The sequence below is a fragment of the Aphis gossypii genome, chromosome 2 (assembly GCF_020184175.1).
Source record: "Aphis gossypii isolate Hap1 chromosome 2, ASM2018417v2, whole genome shotgun sequence".
Taxonomy (NCBI): domain Eukaryota; kingdom Metazoa; phylum Arthropoda; class Insecta; order Hemiptera; family Aphididae; genus Aphis; species Aphis gossypii.
Genome location: NC_065531.1, coordinates 85,568,334 through 85,592,848, shown reverse-complemented (window position 1 = coordinate 85,592,848; position 24,515 = coordinate 85,568,334). Strand labels below are relative to the sequence as shown.

At 24.7% G+C, this 24,515-nt stretch overlaps 1 protein-coding gene across 1 annotated transcript in view; it reads right to left on the bottom strand.

The window, feature by feature from the left end:
• The window catches only part of LOC114119898 (neuroglobin-1-like), a 90,294-nt gene that overhangs the window by 18,212 nt on the left and 47,567 nt on the right, over positions 1–24,515 (bottom strand). Inside the window, exon 3 of the mRNA XM_027981637.2 lies at positions 11,083–11,187. Coding sequence (XP_027837438.1) covers positions 11,083–11,187 — 105 coding nt within the window. The remainder of the gene's footprint in view (positions 1–11,082; positions 11,188–24,515) is intronic.

Sequence of the window (24,515 nt, the reverse complement as noted above, 5' to 3'; positions counted from 1 at the left end):
GTGCATTTAGATCTACATAAAGCTCAAAATAGATTTTTGTGAGAAAGTTCACAAGTCCACTAAATTTGTCATACAGTTGTGATGCGATGTTTAGTGAGTGTTAAGGGACCAAGTCACGAATGTAAATGCTACTTTGTTACATAAACCTAACCTTATCCAATATTGTGGACAATTTTAAGAATTCGTTAATAATCTTATAATGTTTATAATTAATTAAATATTCGTTTTAAAACTATAATTCAATATTAAAGCCATATTGTCACGATGATCTTTACTAGAAACAGTCGATTTTTAGCACGTACACGATGATATCCACGCATAAAATAAATCAACCATTATATGACTGGATCCAGTTTACTCGTTTGACCGGGAAAAAGAAATTTTTAGTTATTGAAATTAACGAAAATAACTTTTTTGATTTTAATGTTTTATTAAAAAAAAAAAAATACTAAATCAAAAAACAAAATGTAGAACGTGAAAAATGTATACTTCGTTTTTTTAAATGGTTCTATTATTCAAAGGAAAACAAAAATGTAGTATTTTATAAAACTTCACTTGATGAAAATGAAAATTTTTAAACATTAGATATATCTCGAAAAGAATCAATTTTTACGAATCTACCAAAAGCTTATAATTGATACATTAGAAATAACAGAACAAAAAAAAATCTGAATTTTTATCTCTTTTAAGTTTTATTTCAGAAATGTTTCTTAGTTTCTATCAGAACGTTAAGACATAAAAAGATATAATTTATCTTATTGTTTCTGAAGATAGTGACTGATTTGATAAGCATTATAAATTAAATTTTATTATGTTTTAAAATAATTGTGTAATAAACAAGTTGAATTATTATTAATTAATTATACTGTTAAGTACAATTTTATTTAAATGATATTATTACGACATTAAAAATATCAAAAAAAAAAAAAAAATCATATTATATTATGTCATTTTAATTTTAAATTTGTTGAATTTTAGTTGTTTTTTACATAATGTTAATATAAGTTTACTATTATGTATTTTATAAAGTGCTAAATACAAATTTTAAAATTTTAATGCATTTATTTATTGCATAATTGATACTTAAATTTTAATATAATTTATGATAAATAATACAATATAAAAAATTTTATTGCGTGTCAGTTTTGTTCTAAGTAGACACTTGATCATTTTAAAAATGTCCAATTGATGTAGACTTACATATATAAGTCATCAAAAACTGATGAGTAGGGCTCGGATTTTATAGCATATGCTTCTTTTTTTATACATGGGATATAAATCTAATTTTTAAACATAAATTCGTTTCACGTCATTCTGATTCCAAATAAACCAATTTATTTTTGCCTTTTCGGCTTTTTTTATATATATAAATGCTTTTGTTGCTTTTTTCACTTATTTCAGCTGTAGAATTTTTATATTTAATAATAAAAAATTGAATGAATAAGAAACGTAAAAACCCAGAATGTGGACTAAATGTTTGTATTAGATAATTATTGTTTTCGTTATCGGCTTGATTATTAAATGTACTAAACATATAGATTGTCGATATACACATAGCCTGCTGTACCTATATGGCCAGTATGTCTATAACATCGATATCAACCATTTTAAAATTTAAGATGATTAATAATTATTTATAATTTTTAAGTGTTATAATTTGAACCTTTTGTATGAAGTATGCACCGATCACTTCAATGGATGTAGAGACTAGAAAGTTTGTTTTTTACGTATAAAAATATTCAATCAGACAATAGTCAGTTTCACTACTGAAAATCTAGGGAAATACATGGTAGTTAATTCTTTTTTTAATTAAAATAAATATTTCAAATTTTTTTATTAATTTTTATAATTAATTCGTGTTAATTTTTGGTCGTCCTTTTTAAAAAATAAATATACTTCCTTTTTGCTTTTTTAAAGCAATCTTGTGTTTTTTAATTGCTTATTATGCTTTAAAATCCGAGCCTTATTGATGAGTAAGAAAATATTGTTTGTTTCTATTAAAACACTGAATATTTTTCTTAACTAACTTCTACACAAATTTGTTTTAACATGCATTGATTTCTTGAATGCTTTAAATTTAAGGTAATATGCTACACTGTTATGCTATGTTTAAGTTAATAAAGTAAAAAGAGTTTTTGATACCCGCTATGTATAAATTATTGTATACTATTTTATTAAAAATAATCTACTCTATGGTGTTACATAAATTCATTAATATTATGTATTTTATTAATATGCATAGAACTTCTAAATGTTTAAAAAGATTTAAAGTGTTTTAGGGATTATTTATTTTATCATTGTTATATATTTATATAAATATATATATATATATTGATTTTACGCTTAGAAAGTAGAAACATATAAGCGACTATAAAGAAAATCATCAAAATATGTGGACGATTTAAAAAATGTTAATAATGTACCTACCATGCACTTTGGGATTTTAAGATAGCTAGGTTATCAGTTGGAAATTTCTAGTTAACTGGGATAACTTGTGTTATTCACAAGATCCTAATGCTGAGCTATTATGAAATTTTTTCTTCCTACGATCGTGTGTTATTTGCTGCAGTGTTTTTGATTGCCCAAACAATTGACGCCAAATGATGTTATTCAGAGGACGTAAAGCACTCTACTTCACAGTTTACGTTACCTTCAAATAATATTTACCCAATCATGTAGGTCACGCCAGTCAATAAATTATTTATTTGACCATCGAGCTATAAAATCATATGACGGTAAGGTTAGTTTACTCCATTTAACAAAAATATTAATTTATTTATAGTACTTTGATGACTGGAGTTAGTAAGGTAACAAATCAACATTTATATTTAAAGTTTGAAATATTTTATAAACATGTATATTATATTTGCTGTAAGTTAGCTGTCTAGGTGTATATAAAAAAAATATTTATAAATTTATAGATTTAGTTTTAATATTTATTTAATACATATAATGTAAAATGACCTATTTAAAATCTAAAGAAGCCCATACATTTCCATTATATTGAAAATTGATGTTTTTTGTTCCATTACAATTAAAAACATTGAGTTGAAGTAAATACAGTGATATAAGATACACTTTGTATACATAAAAACAGTTTGATACTTATGAACGAGAGGAAAGAATGTTTTTTTTTCATTTGCATGTTTGAATATTTTTCAAGTATATTATACTCAAGTTTTAACTTTTAAATGTATTATAAAATGAAAATGTTCCAATGAAAAAAGTAATAACATTATAAAGAGGATAAAACATTAAACTTTGTTCTGAAGGTAAAACAGTGTGAAATATTTAGTATATTATGGGGAAAAATATATAACACTGATTAATATTTTTTTTTTTTGTTTTAAATATAATTTTGAAACGTTTTCAAATATTTTTAAGTATATAAATACATAATGTATTTGTTTACAAATGATTTACTCATTTCGATAAATGATAATTACATTAATTGTTTTTAAAACTTTCATTAATTATAATTCGTATTTCTAAGAGCAATAATTTTAATTGATTCTTAGAATAATTTATTGTTTATTAAAGTGTTACAAAATTAATTTTTGTTTAATTAACTTTTTTATTTATTTTTATTTTAGTTTTGTACAGGTAATTGTAAAAAAAAATTAGATTTTAATTGTAAATTGAACTAGAGTTATAATATCCAAGAATCCGATAACTTATTATTATACATCATTAATTAAATACTTATAATAATAATTTTCAGTCATTGAATGTCAACGTTTTTGAAAGAAATATGTCTATACATAAGTGATTGACACATTATAAATTATAAACTAGTGAGTACTTAGTACGTAGTACATTATATATTAAAATATATTTTTGTTGTACATTTAATAAATAATAATATATGTCTTTATGCAATATTTGAGTCCAATAAAATATTTTAAATACGTATCTTGGAACATCTAACTCTTAAAAATTATTATTATTATCATTAAATAATAAATTAACAACTTATTTTATTTTTTTAATATTTTAATTTGTTTTAAGTGAATGATTAAGTAAATTAATTAAACATAACATTTCTTCCTCAAGAAATCAATAATGCAGAAAAATTGTATCAAAAGCAATTTTAAAAAAGGAAAAATTGAATGAGTACAAAGAAATTGATTAGTAATTCTCTCATATTGGCAAATAAGGTATTTACAGACCACAACAAATTAACTAAATACCAGATCTATAATATTAATAGTTTTTAGTTCAACATTGAACATTACCTATAGTGTATACAGTCTACGTTTATACGTGTTACTTAAAAAAATAATATTAAAATGTTAATTCTTATTTTACTTATTTTAAAAAATGAAAAAAATAATATGAATTTATTTGTGTAAAAGTAATTTTAACTAAAAGCGTAATCTATAGTTTTATCAATAGTAATATTATAGACTATGTATAGTATTACTTTGGCTTAATTTATAATAATAAATAATGATTAAAAAAATGATTATTCATTTATAATAAACTACAACTTAATACATAATAAATAAAATATCAGATATTTATTTTGCAAACAATATTATAATATTTTTCTATAATATTGTACCAAAATAAAAATTAAAGATTTTATTATAATAAAGTATAAGTAGTAAAGATTAGAGATTATAATTTTTTTTTTGGTTAGGAGTTAATTATTATTAAATCACCGAGTCAATAAAAGATTATAATTGTATTTAAGAATATAAATAACATTAATAATCATTATTTTAGAATATTCTATATTAAGAAATATTTATCAAACTTTTTATTTCATGAATATACAAAGTTTTTCTAGGTTATAACTTATAGTTTCTATTAGAAATTTATTTAAGTTATGCTTCTCACTAATTTGTAATGTTATTAATTAAATTAAGAGTATAAATAGAGCATATAAATTCTAACATAAAAAATGTTTAAGTAATCAAAAAAGTGTCAATAAATATTATAGTTACGTAAATTTGTTTAAGTGAATCATTTATATAAATAACATTGCTGTAGTATTCATAATTTGTGTGTTAGTTAATTTAATGTTATTTGTATAATTCTATATAGAATTCAATAATAATAGTATGTATTATGTTATAATCATTGTAAAAAACTTTAAAGTCATTATTAACAAATGTCATGTTTTCTTTTGATCAAAATCTATAATAGTTGTTTGACTGACATTCGGTTATGAATTATATAATTAGCCATAGACAGTATAATTTTTCAAAAGAGTTGCAAAAACATTTTATCCTTGCTAAATCTAATGAATATTTTATCGTTTTATTAGGAAAACTAAATCAATACTCTTACCAAAAGGGAGGTGCAGTGGTTAAAGTAATAATTATTATAAATCGTGAAAATAATTATCCGGTTCCGGATTGTAATCTGTTCGAATAAAGGGACTGACCGAGTTGACTGTCCGCCTATTCGGTCATATAACACACACACACACACACATAGATATGCACACAAACATGTACCCCGTAGAGTGAGGTCTTCTCTTTATACTCTTCTCTTTTGTTAAACTTGCACAGTGGATATATTATTATGTTTTATTCACAAATAAAGGTAATGCAATTTGTTGATACCATTTTTTTTTGACCATTGAAATTTATTTAATTTTAATGTCTACATAATGAGGTATACTAATGAATATAAAGGAGTATACAAAAATTTAACCAGCTTCAAAGTTAAATTAACATACGAGTATACATAAAAAAAAAAAATAAAAAAAAAATAGGTTCTTAATAGCGCAACATTATATTAATGTTATTATATGTTATTATATGTTATTATATTATTGTAATCTATAGTATAGGGTATAAGCTATACATTTTATTGATAAAGTAATAATTACTAGGGTATAGATGTATTTGATATATTTTTATGATCATTTTAGTGGGCATTTTGTGTTAAATTAAATATTGTTTAGTTTTTTTTTTCAGTAACCTGACGGTGTTATTTTAATATTATATTTAAACCTTAGGCAAAAGAAGATAATATGAAAAATATTATTTTTATTAGAGTTGTTTATTTTTAATAAAAATAAAAATGGTTTGAGTTGTAAAATTCATTTTTCAGACATATTTTATTTCATATACAGTGACGATATTCCATAAGAGTTTTTTAGTTTTTTAATACCTATAGATTCTCATGATTTCATAAAAGTAAGTTGCATGTTTCAGTCAGTTTAATACCATGTTTATAAGTTGACAGTACTTTTCTCGTATATGTTATGTAAAATGTTACAATATCGAAGAGTAATATGAACACTAGTTTACAGAAAGGTTTTATTGACTGAATAAATGATAACAGTAATTAAATTGTAATAAAATATAAAAATATAAACTATATATAATATATTTATCATAGGTATTAAATATGTGTTAACGACATAATAAATGTAACGTTTTTGGAAACAATTAAACCAGCCTACTGTAACACTAATAGTAAAATAAATTAATGTATTATAAATAAAAAAATATATATATCATGAAATGCACTTAATCATAAATGCTGACTGACCGTCTCTGCTCAGAATCGTTTTTCGTATACAATGATATAACATTGAATTCAAATTTAATACATCCATTATAGTGACCCACTCGACACTAAATGTACAGCTGAGCAGTACCCACTTGGCCACCTTTTTAAATTTATTGGTATAGTTGTTATATAGGTAATGTAAAATATGATGTATATTGTACAATATTTATGCTAAAGTTCTATATCACTATAAACAGAGCAAAACCAGTGACCTATAATAAACAATTTCTGTATCTTATATTATTATATATCATTTTTTTTTCAAATAGGCAGTGAAAAGTCATTAAGTATACTCGTATATTTTAAAAGTAATTAAAAATTATATTTATACTATTATTAAATTTAAATTTCATTCTACACATTTTGTCCCGATTATTTCAACATAGTCATTTTCGATTTGACTTGATGGCACCTAATTTAACCTAAATTTATGTACTAAAAAAAAAAAAAAAAACTATTAATTGGGTTGTCATTTGGTTTACTATCTACCAATAAAACCAAGTTTAAAGTCAACAAAATGCAAAGGCTTGACTAAACAATTTACTGATTGCTATTTATTGTTCATTCTGGATTTGATGATTGAATTGTATGTGTTATACAATGATCAGTTTTAATTACTTTGATACCAATACCTAATTATGAGTTTATTTTCAAGTTTAATTTTAACTTTGATGATAAAATGTTTGTATTTTATTTACATACTTTATTTATTTTTAAAATTAACGTAATCAACGATAAATTGATTTTGAATGAGATCTTATAATTACAGTTAAATTTATTTTTACTATTTTATGTAATTATCCATGATAAATGTTTGCTAGAAGTTATACTATTGTCTACTAAGAATAAAATCATAAGAAGAACAAACTGGTTTAACTTGAATCATAATTTATTTTTAAAATTTATTTTAAACTTATATAAGGACTAAGTAAATATGGAACACTATTGTAATACTATACAATTAGATTATAAATAATAATCAATATTAATAATATATTTAATAATTAATATCCGTAAAGATTCACTCAATACGCCTTACCAATCTAAAATATAATTTTCATTCAAGCACTTTTGAAATAAATTCAGATAGATAACCTCTCTATCTCAAATGTAAGTAAGAACATACATTTGAAATGGACACTAGTCTATTGTGTCATTCACACAATGTGTTACCATTCTAGGTAATGAAGAGGTCGATAAAGTCGCTCGACACTAAGTAAGTAGTGCTAATATGGAAATACATTAAGAGCGTAAATTCAGTTTGGTCGACATGTATAATGTATTTGGATATAAACTATTATTATTATTACTTATGAGAATTTTAATGGTGACATACAGGGAATAATAAACGTAGATAAATTAAATTCATAGACAAATACTATCCTAAAGCCCAATATCTTTTAACCGTACTGATGAATTCGTCACCAGCACACTGCAAATAGCTAATAAAGCATTTCAAGATGTCCAACAGCATCTTATAAGAAGATAGGAACTAATATTGTATCAAATATTTAGCAAGTCTTTAATAGTAAGACACTTTTTCATCTAATTCCAATACGAGAACAAACCTAGAAATACATAACAACTGCCTTATCAACCTGGATGAAGTTCTAAATCTATAAGAACTAACAAGACAATTTTAAGAAAATTGTTTCTTTTTTATTCAAAATTAATATGTTTGACTCAATTTAAACATTACACTGTATATATATATTTTTATAACATTATTGAAAAAAATTTGTTGAAGTTGATAAATAATAATCTTAGCAGTTGAAGCTGTCACAAAAAAAAAAAAATAAAATAATTGTATATTATGTTAACTAATCTATTATGTAAAAAAAAAAATACATAGTAGGTATTTGTTTTAATAAATAAACTTTAATTCCTTTATAAAGAGTTATTTTTAAAAAAAAGACATTTATCGCGATACTTTTTCAAGCAAGACTTATTATTTACTAAGTGTTGACGTGTTGTGCTGTCTAAATAGAATAACCTCAAAAATTTTCTCATTTATATAATAGTGTATTCTATGAACATTCAAACATTGTATAATGTTTTTTACAGTATCCCCCGTGCCAGATGCAAGCTTGTTTTGATAAATTACCTATTTCTTAGTTTTAAATTTTGAGTTTTTTACTTAACTGACAGCAGAATAACCACGTTGTTATTAATACCTGTCACCTGTCCCTTGACTATTCGCAGAAAATTTCAAAGAAATCCTTTTTTATGATCTATTCTTTTCAGTGTATTTTTCGCTGAAAGTACTATGTACCTACTTCCTTCTACTTCTATAGAAGTTGAATCATTGATTTATAAAACTTAAGAGTATTTTGGGTGGTTTACTTTGTTTATATATTTACTCTGTTAGTTTAAGCTGTGTTGAGTTTTTTTTTCAATTAACTGATTCTTTTTTTTTTTTTTATGAATTACCTACTCAATATATTTAAGTGGTTATTTAGTATTTAACATTTTACATACTATGGATTTTAATTTGTATTCACTCGGAGCTATATACAAATTATAAATTATGAACGGCTGTTAAAGGATTATAAAATATACAAATATATTTTTATAGTATATGTTTGTTCACTTAAATAGTTATTATTGTTATTTGTGATCATAAGATGCTTTGAAAACATACCATGTCATCCTGTTATTATAATATATAATAATACGTATAATATATGTATATTATAATGTTATTGTTGTTTTTAAAATATATTATAATGTTTATAACCATTAAAAACTAATATATTATAACGTCTCATCCGATCAAATATATTCAAAACAATATTTTTACAATAAACTCAATGTTATGTACATAATATTAGGTAGGTATTTGCTACGAAAATATTGTCGTTTATAATCTGATAATAATAGACTAGGTAGGATTTGATTTTAGAACATATTTTGTGTATACAACTATAGACTGTTTTGCTTTGGTATACGTCAAGAGGTCTGTTGTTTTTTACTTAAGACGGTAGTAACTCGTGTCCGTAGTAACTTTATTCCAATGTACACTGTACAGCCTATAAGGGAGTTGGTTTTTGTCCTTCATTGAAATTTGAATTTATGTATCTAACAAGGATTAAATATTTCAATAGGGGATTACTCGTACTTGTAGAAATTTCATCCAGAAATTATAGACAATAGGGCATATTCGGAAATATTTGATTATCCGAACTATGATATTTTAAGTTATTGATTTGACGAGGCGTATCTAATATCACAAAACAAGTATAAAATAAAATAAAATATCAATAATAATATTGATATATAAATTATGTGATTAACAAACAAAAATTAAGTTAAAATTATGAATAGGTATTTAAAAACAATTAACTAGGTATTTATAATTTTATAAAAATACTATTACTTACTCATCAATTATTATATTATATTGTATAATATTTCAAAAAAAAAAAAATTGTTGATAATAGATGCTTCTGGGGCATTTGCAAAGTTTATTTTATAGTTTAAATCAATATTACGAACAATAAATCTAGTATATAGCCACTGAAATTACTGTAATCACAATTTTTACCAAAAAAGTCAAGAACTCAAAGGCTGAACTATATAATTGTTTTAAAAAAAAGTATTAACACTACAACTTCACTGGAATGAACAAAAACTGTCAACAGACTCCGTGGTAGAATGTAGTAAGGCTAAGGTTCTTGGAATTATGTAGAACATTAAGGTATTGCTAAATAACACAGCAAAAATGTGACTTGTGAAGTAGGTATACAATGACATTGTTGTGGCAGAGCTTCACCGGAAAAAGTTAGACCGAAAAAAAAAATGTTACCATATAGCTCAGTGTTGTGTATAGTTGTTACTTGTCTCATTGTATGTAGACAAAAGCCTTTGTAAATTATAAATAAATAATAAATCATTTAGATTCTATAAAAAATTTCAATAGAGTCAAATGTTAAAGATTTACACATACATAATTAAGATATTATGTCTGATATTTAAATTTAACTGACACTTTACATATCCTTTAAATTTATTTTTGAAAATAAAATATTACTAACACGTTAAATTGAATATCAATAGAGGAATTTATGAGCATATTATTTTAGGGTTTTAACTGTCTCAAAAGTAGGTTAACCTAACCTAAATTAGTTTAACTGTAATTTACATGATCGTAAATATGTAAAATAATATATACATATAATATAGGTATAGTTATAAATTCTAATTATTGCTATTGATACTTCAATTGTAATTGAAATAATTGTAATGATTGGTCATTTAATATATGATTTTAAAATTTAATTATTTCAAAACTCCTTAACTAGTATATAACTAAATGTATTGATAAATTGGTATAGTTAAGTTAAAATAAAAATAACAAACAAATAATTTAAATATTTAATATTGAGTAAAGAGTAATTTAGTATATCTGTTTGAGTACTGTTGAGATAATTGATTATTTTTTGGCAAATGATAATAAATTGATAAATTATTTTATGTTAAATTACCTTCCTATTATATTTATTTTATAATAACATGTTATACTAAAATATATTTTTTATACATTTACAGTACCTTAAAGCATGATCTCTTAGCTGTCTGCTGTGTTTCAGGTCCTCTAGATCAACTCCTTTAAATGGCATAAAGGATTGTTGAACATCTGGATGTGTCTCGAAGAGGCTGTAAATATAATAAAAATAATCAATATCATAATTTATTATTAATATATTATAAATGATGATATTAATATTAATATTTCATATTAATATATGATAAAACATGATGACATGATGTAAACAATTGTACGTTAACATTATTGAAATTGTCATGCGACTCATATTTTATGAAACAATCGTTAAATTAGATTAAATCAATAATAATCCAATAAATATAGGGTATTTATTATTGCTTTACAATGATTGGAATCTTTTAGATTTTTGGTAATAAATTGGATTTAAATGGTAAGTTAAGTGGTTAAACTTATGCATAAGTAAAAATTCCTAATATTTTTTAAAATAATTTTAAAAAAACAAACAAAAAAAAATGGTCTGATCCTTTGATTCTGTATAGTATTAGAGCTGTTTTTTAATATATGTAAACAACCGTACTATGCTATTATATATTTTTTCTACTGTACAGAAAAAAATATTAATTCGTATATAATATTTAAATATATTTTTTAAATTATATTATAGTAATAGATAAGACAATATAAGATTCAATGGTAAATCATCGGTTACTAGGGGCAACCTTATAAAATATTCGATTACGAAAAAATCAAAAAAATAATCGTGTCCTTATTTTATGCTCTTTTTTTTTTATTTCTATGATAACGTAATCATTTAAGGTACTGTAACATATAACTATAACGTTATAAATATTAATTTCATTTTTGTTATTGCTTGGCCGTCTATTTCACGAAATCGGTTGGAAAAAAAAAGTGTAATAATATACAATATATGTTTGAAAATAAAAAAATGAGAAGTTGCTCTGTTTTAGTACAGAAAATGTCAACTATATCTCTTCAACAAGTAAGGCAATGGCATGGACGTGTTAAATTTTAAATTTAATGATAACTTATTCCATAATTTAAAATACGATTTTGAGGGATCTGTCAGTCTATTCCTTTAAAAATAAATAATAATACAATTATTATTACAAGTTTTTCTGAAAAATAATTTATATATATATATAAAAATTATTAAAAATTTCTTTCATAAAGTACTTTGCTACCTGTTAACCTGTTACTAACTTATTAGTCAATATCAATGACTCGTGGTTTTATTGTCTTAAAATTAACCTCAATATTTAAAAAATTAAAATTTGAATCAAAAATTAAAATTTAAATAAAAGTTGAAAGTTTCAACGATTAATATTTTTGAATAACAAAATATCAAATATCGTTTGAGGAGAAATCATTATTTTAAGTGTAAAATATCCAATGTTGTAACCATATTTGAAATTTAATCACTTGAAAAAAAAATATATAGTTACTCGCTATTTTTTTTTTAAAATTTATTAAAATAAATTTGTGAGTAATCTTGTATTCAATTTTTAAGTATTAAAATTTAAAATATTATGAATTTTTAATTTGAAAATTATTTATATGTATATTATTTTTGTAATTATTTCACCAATGCTCTTAGTCGTTTTGTTATAATTGAAATTTTTTTCATACAAAATAGAATTTTTTAAATATCTAGACTAATTTTAAGCCATTATATCACGGTAAACAAGTACTTACAACAGTACCTATATATTATATGATATTATAATATTATTGTAATTATTAGTAATTACTATATGCTATATTATGTTCTTGGTATAAATTAGTTCATCATACTGTATTGCATATTACTAGCAATTATATAATATATTAATGTAAATAAATTAGGTGTACCTATAATATAATATAATTAGAGACTAAATAGAAGCTAATACTGTCGCCGTTCAGAATCGTAGGTTCATATGCAATAATTTATCAGTTAAAATTTAACACAACCATAACTGTTGAGTAGGTCAATGTAGTATTTACCTACCTACCCAATGAATAGGTACATTCAACATTTACTATAGAACAGATCACCGAGCGGCTTCTCTTGGTTTTTTCTTTTAAAAGAGTAAATTGACGGTTTCGTACATAATATTATTATCGTATAAAACAATTCAAGCAAGATATGTTATGAATAATGAATTCATATACATGTTCTAAACTAATTGTCTGTTATATAAATAGCGATCAACCGATATATCAACGCGAAGTCTTTTACAGAAAATTAACAATGAAAATATATTGTTGCTATATATATTTTACTCGTCTTTCTTGCCTTACTTTAAATCTTGTGATTATTTTTTGATGATAAATGGTTGTCATTTAATATACTTTGGAACAACTTTTATACAATTTATGTGATGAAAGATGAATTATGATATCCTCTGACAATGTTTACTCGCAACACTATTGTTATTTTGTATTTTCATGAAACTATTTTTAACAGATATCAATCATTTGTTAATTTATATTTTTTTAGATGATGCAGATTAAACCAAAAGAGAAAAATGGACATAACACTATTGTTATCATTTGTACTGTATAAGGTATAACACGTGTTTGTCTGCTTAAATAATGATAAAGGCATATCAATTATGGAATTTATATACATATATATATATATATTAATAAGTAAAGTAGACTAAGTTTGGTACCTAACCTATATAATAAACAAAAGCATATAAAATATGTTTAAAAGTATTGATAAATAAATGTATTTTTTTCTTGATTAAATTTCAAATTATTAAGTTTGAAGTTAAACCATAGGGTTATTTTGTTATATAATTATTTTTTCATACAAACCCCTAGATAATATTATAATATAATATTCGAAATTAAATGACAGCAATATATATATATATTACAAAAATTATTTCCGTGGCACTTACCATGCGTTTTAAATCTGTATATAATATCATGTAGGTTTAAATCATCTTTTGTGTGTTTGAATCTTTCAATGTACTACCCCCTCCCTTCTATAGTTATGTCTAAAATGTTAAGAGTAATAAAGGATTTTTTTTAATCAGTATTTTCGAATATTTGTCTATTATAGTCTTAGTTTATATTTTTTTTATTTTAAATGAGTATTTAAAAAATAAAAATATCGTGTTCATTGTTCATTTTGTTTATTATTATTTAGTATTTAATATACAAAAAAATATCTTAAGTCTATCAAAATTAAACCTCTAGGGTGTTTAAATGAATATTATTGGATTAATATCGGTTAACATTAAATACTGGATTTATATCACGATTTAAGATATAGGTATATCTTAAACCGTGATTTATATTTCGTTTATAATAGATAACGCGTATCTGTTTTTAAATACCTATTGAATTGGTTTCATATCGGAAACCATTTTTATTATCAACTTATTTTGGATGTTGGAAAAAACAGTTTCGGCTCATATCTACTTAGTTTATCGCTTAAAAAGTTTTTACTATTCTTGAAAAACTTTAAAGTAATATTTTTATAGCTGGTGAACTAAATATACTTTTTAATATTAAATAAACTTGAATATTGGCAAATTATAAAATGTGTTGACCAATATTCTTCAAGTTATCATACAGTTTTATGTGCAAGAAATTGTGCCACTTCATAAAAATTTAAATATAATATACATTTTTTAGTAATATAATGAGAGGGAGTCACTTCACAATTAGAATAAAATTTTAACTGTCTAAAAACTTAAATACTTAAATTTAAAACGAGAGTTGAACAAAAGCATTAAAATGAGTATTGAATATTTTAGAAGTATCAATGATACTTTTAAATGATAAACGTATGTATTAATTCCATTTATATTTCATGTAAACATATTAGTTGCAATTTCATGGAATATACTAAAAATTGCAGTATTTGACACATTATTTTATTAAAATAGATAATGTAAATCAGTACTTAATTTATAATAGTCCAAATCACCTATAAGATGGATCCTGATAATTTCTAAGTAGTTCCTATTATCGATTTTTCCAATTCAAATTATTATATACATTGTTAAATGGTATGAATAAATACGAAGTTCCAAACAATAATGACAGTACATAAATAACTCAGTCTGCATTCAAAGAATATCAAATATTATTTGACGTCTCAGCTTTTTTTTGAAATACCCAACATTAATAAATATTTTTTCGTGTTTAGAAACAAACATTATTGATTTATTTATCAAGTCAAATAATATCCTTTAAAATATTTACTTAAGCATATCAAAACAGGAACGGTCGTCTAAACCTTATAAATGTTTACGAGGTCTCACACCGCGACCTCTCCTTATTATTACGCGCACGCTACATAGACCACAGCACTATACCTCATCGACCGATGCGACCCTATTCATAGTTCGAGTGAGACTTGGGAAATGTCATATGCAAACAGCTCGATGGTAGACTACCGTGTTGTTTCACATGATATGTAGGTACATCGTATAGTCGATTATCGTATGGCATTTAGTATTCACGACAATATCCGCCGACTATTGAGGCGCTGTGGTGTTCAAAAACCGCATGACTCCTTCCACCAGGTACGAAAAATAGATGAAACAATACTTAATATAGTGAAAACTTCCTTAACGGACATCTATAAACAGCGGAAATTTGCATTACATATTTTTTATTACAATGTGCATTTCACATAATATTATTATTAACTATTAATTTTATCTTATTCGTCGTATGAAATGATCGTCTCATTTAGTAACTGATTTTGTTTTTAATAATAGTAAATATCAGATGTATATTCATATATAGCAATCATATAAATATACATGAGTATATAATTTTTTTTATACCTATATTTTGATATTGTTAATTTTTTTCAATTATCTCCTACTTCCAAATAGCAGACAAAATTTCAGCGAACGAGAGTATCTGGTATTTAGAGGTTTTGCTGTATTATACTTATACGTTTATTTTGTAAATTATAATATATATTATTATAGTTTATTTTTGATGTTTTAATAATTTATTATTAACGTGCTTGGTTTAAAAATATACATCAACAGGTAACAGTGTATAGTTTTACTAACGAGTTTATTATGTATAAGGCAACGATAAAAGCGAGGCAAAATACATTTGAGTCCTCGACATATTAATTTAAATGTTTTAATTTATTTATCTATGAGTTAAAATGTTTTAAAAAAAAGGTTTTTGTTTTGATAGCACATCGTAAAATTTGGAATATCTGGCGTTCACGTTCACACTCAACCAAAACCGATCTCAATAGCGCATTACGTTCCCAAGAGAAACATTTTACCGTCCCTTTCCTACGATTGAAAAATTGACATAATATTTCTATCTAAAATTGGACCATATTTATTTAATACATATTATTACATGAATATATTTTTTAGGAAGTAAATAATAATAATACATTTAAAATAATTCAAATATTTAATGACTACGTACATTATTATTTATTTGTAAACCATTAATCGTTCACGTTTAGAATAAATTGGCGTGTTTGCCCGGTGTCATTAATAAAACGTGTAATAAATCACTCATCTGAACAACCAGAGCGTGTTTTGTATTTAAAGTCACACAGCACGTTATCAAAACCCGGGTCAATCAACTACTGGTTCAAAATTTGATTTTTTTTTTTAAATATTTGAATTATTAAATTAATAATGAACTTACAATTTTTATATAAAATAACAAGAGATATAATTAATGTAAACTATAAAAATGGTTAACTTTTTTTTTTGTGTTATGTTGTAATTAAGTTAGGTTATTTTCAAAAAGAAAATTATTTTCAAAAATACTTACATTTACCTTGGAGAAAACAACTGATCGGTAATGAAAAAATTATATTTTAAACAAGTAAAGCAATTTCAATAGTTTTCATGATTCTTGCTATAAGGATCAAAGTTCAAAAAGACAATATTATGTTTCAGAAGACAGAAGGAACAATATATTATTATACTTCAGCTGTTTATGAATTGGTTTCATTTCTTTCTTCCTTTAAAACTATAGTCAACCGTGTACAAAATGAATTAATAATCCTGGCAGGGTTCATTATTAAAGGGAATGGATTCACGTTCACAGGAAAGGTAATAGAATAACCCTATAATAGTGTCCAGTGAAGTAATAATGGAGACCCATGGAAGTCATGTACCTAAGACGAGGGTTTTATTGGCCAAAATGTCGGTGGTAATTATACTGCTGGTTTTCTTCGTTGGCATTAGGTAGCTGTGGACGGGTGTCGGGTACATAGTACCTATATAATGGGCAAGACGATGAGGTGGCGAGTAGAATCCCGTTATAAATTATTCAATGGCATATTCATAAAAGTGCGTAAAAACAAACAAACCCTTGCAAGACCCTAATGAGTTCTTTTCGTCAGTCTCTTGGGTTGACAGTTCTGCAAGCTTTACATTGGCTACATTATTCTCCTCATCAGTCTCATCTATATTCATTGGAAAATAAAACCATCTATTGCACTATAAAAGACGTTTAGAGGGAGGGGGTTTTAGTTTTATTATATTTTTTGCAACCTTTATTTTTAAATGTACTTTTTAAATTTTTATTTTATTTTTAATCTGTTTTAACTTTAGCCATGACTTTATTTGAAACGGTGCCTAGGGGTACAAAATATGATTACCCAATGGAAAACTATATAAAACAGGATTTTGGCATGGAAATGTTTAGTTTGCCAAACGGATAAGCACGTCGTGTATCAGTGTTAACCACTTTCAAATGTGATAATAAATATTATTAATAAGTAAGCGTTCAGCGGAAAACAATATAAAAATGTCATATAAGTTAAAGTTCATAGTCGGTGTAAGGTAATTATCACTTAATGAAATATTATACAACTAATATGTAATAGAAACTAAATTGTACATTTTGAATCGTCATTTTCATGATCACGAATGACTTATGACAAGTCTAAACTATTTTTTATACATACATTTATTATTAATATAATATTATATATATTTTTAATTTTACTATCGTGTGAAGCCCGTGAAGATTATTGAAATGTAAATTGAAGCTTTTGAGGTTATCAGAAAGCAATTGACTGGATTTTTATTTTTTGATTTAGCCCAATCGTAGATAGTTAAATGTATAATGTTCACATAGAAAGACATACATGTTCATACAAAGACAATTTTATACAGAAGAAAATTTGTTTTTAAATAAATTTTTGAATATTTTACTAAGCAATAATAGTGTTTAATTAATTAAATACTTTATTAAAATAATCTTTTATTTATTTTGTAATATTCTGGGTACTATTTGTTAATTACACCCAGTGATATCAGTGACCGGAAAAATGTCCATATCGAAAAATATGGAATTTATGATCGATATTATTTCGAATTTCAGTATCTTCCATTAAGGTAAGTGTGGCTCTTCAGAAATAGTACTTATGCTTTCAATATCAATACTTTATAATTTCTTACTGACATCCACCCCTGGAAAGTATGTAGTATGTAGATACGCATTAATCAATACATATGTTTTATATTCTATATTCCTTGGTTCAACCACCGAATAAAGTTATTACTTAGTCTTCAAATAATATTTGAGTTTTAATACATATATAAATTCATTGGTCGAGGTTAGGTTAGGGTTAGGGTTTAATTGATCTGTAGTAAAAAAAAACTTTCTGAGATATATTCACATAATAAAAAGTAGGTCAGCGCATTTCGGTGGTGGATGTTTGTCCATCGTCCCTTCGGTCCTCGGACATGATAGCGTAATTTTACTGTAGGTATTCGATTTGAATGCACTATAATTGCATTCGATAAAAAACGATTCTGAGCGGACGAGGGGATCTTTTTTATTTAATTTTATTCGTTTCTATGGTGATAAGCAAAGCCGTAATTATTTTATATCACCTACATAATCGTGAAGTTGTAAATTTTTTCTCTTTTTACCGCTTTTATTTCGAGTATCATTTCAAAAATCGAAAAATGACCTCTTTAAAGTAACAGCTCAAGAACATTACCTTTCAGAAAATATATTACACTTGTACTTTTGAGCAAGTTTAGGAGGAGAAAAATTGTTTACAGAATAAAAAAGAAATAAACATCATTGTAAACCAATACATTCCTCGCTCTGCTCAGAATCTAAAAATAACCTATTTTACATCTATACATTTTTAACAATACAATACATATTAGGTACATAGTTACTAATTTAAGTTTACAAAAGATATATAATATTATGTGACGGTAGTAAATATAATTTTAGAAATACCTGATGTACTTGATCATATTATGAACACGATATGACGGTTTGTATAGAGAATAGTTTACTGTCATCATCGCGACTCGATACGTGTCGGGCACGTACGTAACTGAGAAAGCGATATGGTCCCGGAAAATATTCACTATAGCACGTGTCACTAATGGTGAACACCGTTCACCAGAATCCGATTTTTTCCGCCTGAAGGAATGACGGTGGGCCCCAATACAATAAAGTTTTCGAAGACGTTTCGATTTTATCGCCTGAACTGAAATCCGTGACACTTAGATGTAATATTGGTCTATAAAACTACGCGGAAAAAGTATATATACACGGTTCATATACACGCACGGTATACGCGAGACTTTAAAACCATCCAATCGAACATGCACCGGATGCGCAGACCTTAAACGTATCACGACGATATTAAGCTGAAATACTATTATACGTGGTGCCTTCTATATAATATAGTACCCATAGATAGACGGGATCAACGAAAATCATTACAATAAAATACAGTCACCGTGTTAGTTGTAAGTTCGTACAGATAAACACAACAATAATAATACTTTGCGTATATTATTATTATTATGGTCAATATAACAGAAATATATTATTATAGTCACGATAACTATGTATTATATAGAATATAGATACAACGATCGACCTAAAAATATACTGTTATTATTTGAATTAAGTACCAAATATCAGGAAAACAAATTGCACTGTTACATAGGGGGTATTGGAAATAGCTTCAGAGCTTGAAAATTGTAAATAGATCGGTGCATGGTTGTTTTATTATTATCCTCTTGATGAGCACGATTCTTAACATTCGATCCGTCAATGAAAGCTTTTTACTTTCATTTTAGTTAACAACATTATGTCGTTCTTTACTCAAATCGTTAGTTGGAAAACTAGCTGTACCTATTAAAAAAGCTTTTTAGTGTTAATTATAAAAAACGTAAATATATTAATTATTAATAAGTAAACAAATTGAACTTATGTTTACCTATACAGACTGATTACAAGAAACTGAAGAACCTGGATAATATAATCAAAAAAAAAAAAAAAAAAAAATAGTTACATAGATGTGTAATTTATCAAAACGTTGTTATTTACAATTGGTTTTTGACATAATGCATTTAGTTTTTAACTAAAAATCAACTATCACACAAGAAAATAATCATTATTATTACAATTTACCAACTGTATTATGATACTTCTATGGTACTATGGTACTAGTATACCGTACCTAATATTTGCATTGGAATTATGTTATTATAATTATCAGATGTATATAGGTAATATAAGTATAGGTTATTCATATTTGCGTCTAAAATTTTTGTTTTGTTTTCCTGTTACTATATCATCAATTTATTTATAAGAAGTTAAATGAACTTATCAATGATTAGAAAAAAAGGATAAAAGTTAAAAAAGGATTATTGTTTTTAGGGCAATCCATCGTGAGTTGATCTACGATCTACTACTAACAGTTACAAGTAATATTATCATTCTTATCTGATCTTTAATACAGTAGTATTAAAAAATAAAGAATTTATTACAAACATATTAAGGGTATATAATAAATAAACATAAAACGTAAGTAATAATGTACATAATAATAATATATACCTAAATTTGGAATGTGCCGTATGCTATATAGTAAAAATATCGATGTGAATTTTTAGTGCCGTTCAAAAATATAATATTGTAGTTTATGTTCAAATATTATTTTTACATTGTGTGTTTTTTTATTTCAGTTATGTGTATGTAATCAGTTTCTTGGATAGAATATGTGTTCTAAAGGTTGCATTATATACATCCTTTGACAATATTTTACACAGATTTTACCAGGGGTCTTAAAAGTTGTATAACATTTTTAAAAAGTTCCATTGAAACATTTGAAACAGTAATAATAGAATTTTTAACATTTTGTTTATTTTTTTTTTTTTAAGAATAAAAATAACAAAATATAAAAATTTTCAAAGAAAAAATGAATACAATTACTTAAAAGTAAAAGTTCTTAAAAATTATATAAATAAAAGCAGCTAAAAATAAAAATTCTCAAGGAACCAATAAATAACTTAATAATTTAAGTTTAGAATTTAATCAAATAAAATAAAATTACATATTCTAACTTTGTAGAAATGTATATAACTATATATATATTATATTTACTTTCTATAGTGCGATAAAAGTTACAAAAACCTTGAAATTCACCAGATTACTAAAGTTATAAATACAAACGGTATTTTGTTTGTTATTATTATTTTGTAGAGTATACTGAATTTTAAAACATTGAAAATAGTTCAATCAATGTCAATACATTTATGACATTGATGACATCCAAATTTATAAATTTAATTAAGAAATAATAACATCTCACTTTATACTACATATAACATAAAAATTAATATTTTATAGGAAGAGTGTAGTGGATTCTAGGATGATTGATCAACACACAATAGTTTATCAAATGTGTGCTAAAATAGATAAAACTTAAAAAAAATGATTTTTATAATTTTGATTACAAAAGTTCTAATATGATACAAAACATTAATTTAAATATAGGTGAAAGTTTATGAAATAAAAATTATAATAAACCAGATATATTCCATTTAATAAAGTTGAATTTTATGAAATTAAGGTAAACAGTAAAAATGTTATCATTGAATTTAAAAAACCTAACCTTCCAAAGAACGCACCTAGCATTAAATAGTTGGTAATATATTTTTTTTGTGGAAAATCAAAATGTATTCATTGTTAACAAAACTTATTTTTCTATGGTTGCAGTTATTCAAAAAGTACTTAAGCATATAAACTAAATATTTTGACCGATCATTAATTTTTAAAGTATTGTAAATTAACCAAATAATCTAACAATAAGAAAAAAATGTGGTATAGAAATATTGTTTTCTTTTAGCTTTTATTTTATAAAATGTATAATTTTGACTTGATATTAATTTTGTGTATACGGCTTTAACGGTAATAATTTACTCCTGTAATAATATATCAGTAATTTAATCAAGACCTTCCCTACATCAGATTTGTATTCTAGTTTTGTTGATATTGGTAGTTGTTTGTATGGTACGTATCTATCTAAATAATATTATTAGAATCCATCACTGTTGTAATATATTATATAAAGTTAATAATTTAAATAAAACTTAATTATAATATCACTTAAAAGTTATTATTTAATGAAAGTCACTATATATTTATATCATGCACATGAATAATAATTTATGTATAATCTTAAAACACGTCTTAGAATGGTGCTACAATAGGCAATTTTGAGAGTCGTAACATTATCGAATATACGTAAAATTAAATGAAATTTCATAGACGAAAATAGGTTATCTTTATATTTGTGTGTTTGCGAATTAAAACAAAAAAAATACCCTTAACAATAATATTACTGTCGTAATTACTTTTAATTTGTATAATATACATATTTATAAACATGTGAAAATACGTACTTATCTACTGTTCTATAATATTGTTACGATATAAACTTATATAACAGTTACTTAATAATAACAATATGATGAAGTCGTTGCCAGGAGGTTGGATACTTATTTATAAGGATTTCTGTGTTTTTAGATTTATGGCCGTTATTTAGCGAAGAGACTATGCGATGACAAATCGCTTTTTTGACCAAGTCATAAAAAATATAGCTTAGGATTTTACACCTTATAACGTTTACAGGGGTAGCGTTAACTGTGAGTCAATTTACACGAGCGCCGATAACGACGATAAGATTATCGTTTCAGCCAACGGCAAAAACAACAACAGTATGTATAGCTAGAAAAAACTATCAATATAGTTGACTGTTTGTTTCGTAAACATAAAAAGGAAAAGAAAAAAAATGAAGAGGATTTTTTAAGCGCTAGAGACCTTTAAAAAATGTGAAGAAAACATAAATGTGCTCACAAGCACGTGCATGCATTACTTAACACGAATGAGCTCTGTTCCAATTCATTATTCATCGATAACATAAATGTGTTTCCGATAAACTGCCGTATCCAGCATCCAGCAATCAAATTCTTGCTTAGTAATGGGTTTTTTTTTAATTTTTTTTTTTTTTTTTTTTATTGACTTGGTGTGGTCAGGTAAACGCCAACAGTTTACACAGATAAACGACGAATTAAACTTGGAAAATTTACGGTTATGGTTCCTCTTTGGCTGTTATAAAAATCTATCCTTGTTTGGTCTGCACGCGTGTTAACTGCCCTTAGGAGAATTAAGGTGTCAACATGTATTTAATTTATTTATGAAAAATAAATGCTACGGAGACTACAGGTCTGATGTATGAATATATATATATATATATATATCCTGCATGATACATATTGTACAGTAATAAATCAGCATTAAAAATATTTTAATAATTTATCTCGAAAAACGTAATACTAGTACACATTTTATATATTTTTATTAAGGTTTTATTTAATTCTCTTTATAATATATATATTTTAAATGAAAACAAAAAGTGAGACGTATTCTTTTGACGAGAACATCTAAAACGAACGATGATTGGTTTCGTAAAATTTAATATAACAGAATCCGCGTTGCACAATTCCCGTAATATTATAACGTACTGTTTAAATATGCATAATAATATTATATTGTTATAGTTAATAATAATATGTTGAACTCTCAATTCTCATTATAAATTATGTTTACAATCTAGTGTACCCTACTTACCATTTAGCCTGAATAATATCTAACTGTTTTTGTGAATCACGTCTTTTTTTACAGCGTATAAAAATAAATGCGTATCTTGGGTGTAATCGGTAGGTTAGAGTATTTTAGAAGAAGAAAGGATGAATATTGTAGTCGATCGTGAAAAAAATGAAAACACTGAGTATTGAAATAATGAAATGTTTATAGCAAATTTACTGAATGTCAAATATAAATGAAGTTGAGAGGTAGCGTGATTATAATGGTATTAGATATGATCCAAGTAATTTATTGAGAAAAAATCTAACATTACGAGAGTTGTCCGAAAACTCCATAAACACTTACCTACACGGACGTTTGATAATATAAACAGTGTCATAACAGTCCTCGTATCGTAATAATTTACTGCGGCCGTGCGAGTTACAATCGCCTCAAAAACCGAGCAACATGAACATTTTTATGAAATAAGGTTAAAGAGACAATTTATAATGTATAATAATTTTAAATGAACGGGATGAAAACATTTTAAATAAATTATTTTTGTTTTTTTTTCACGCTTGAATGACAAGTGACAACAATA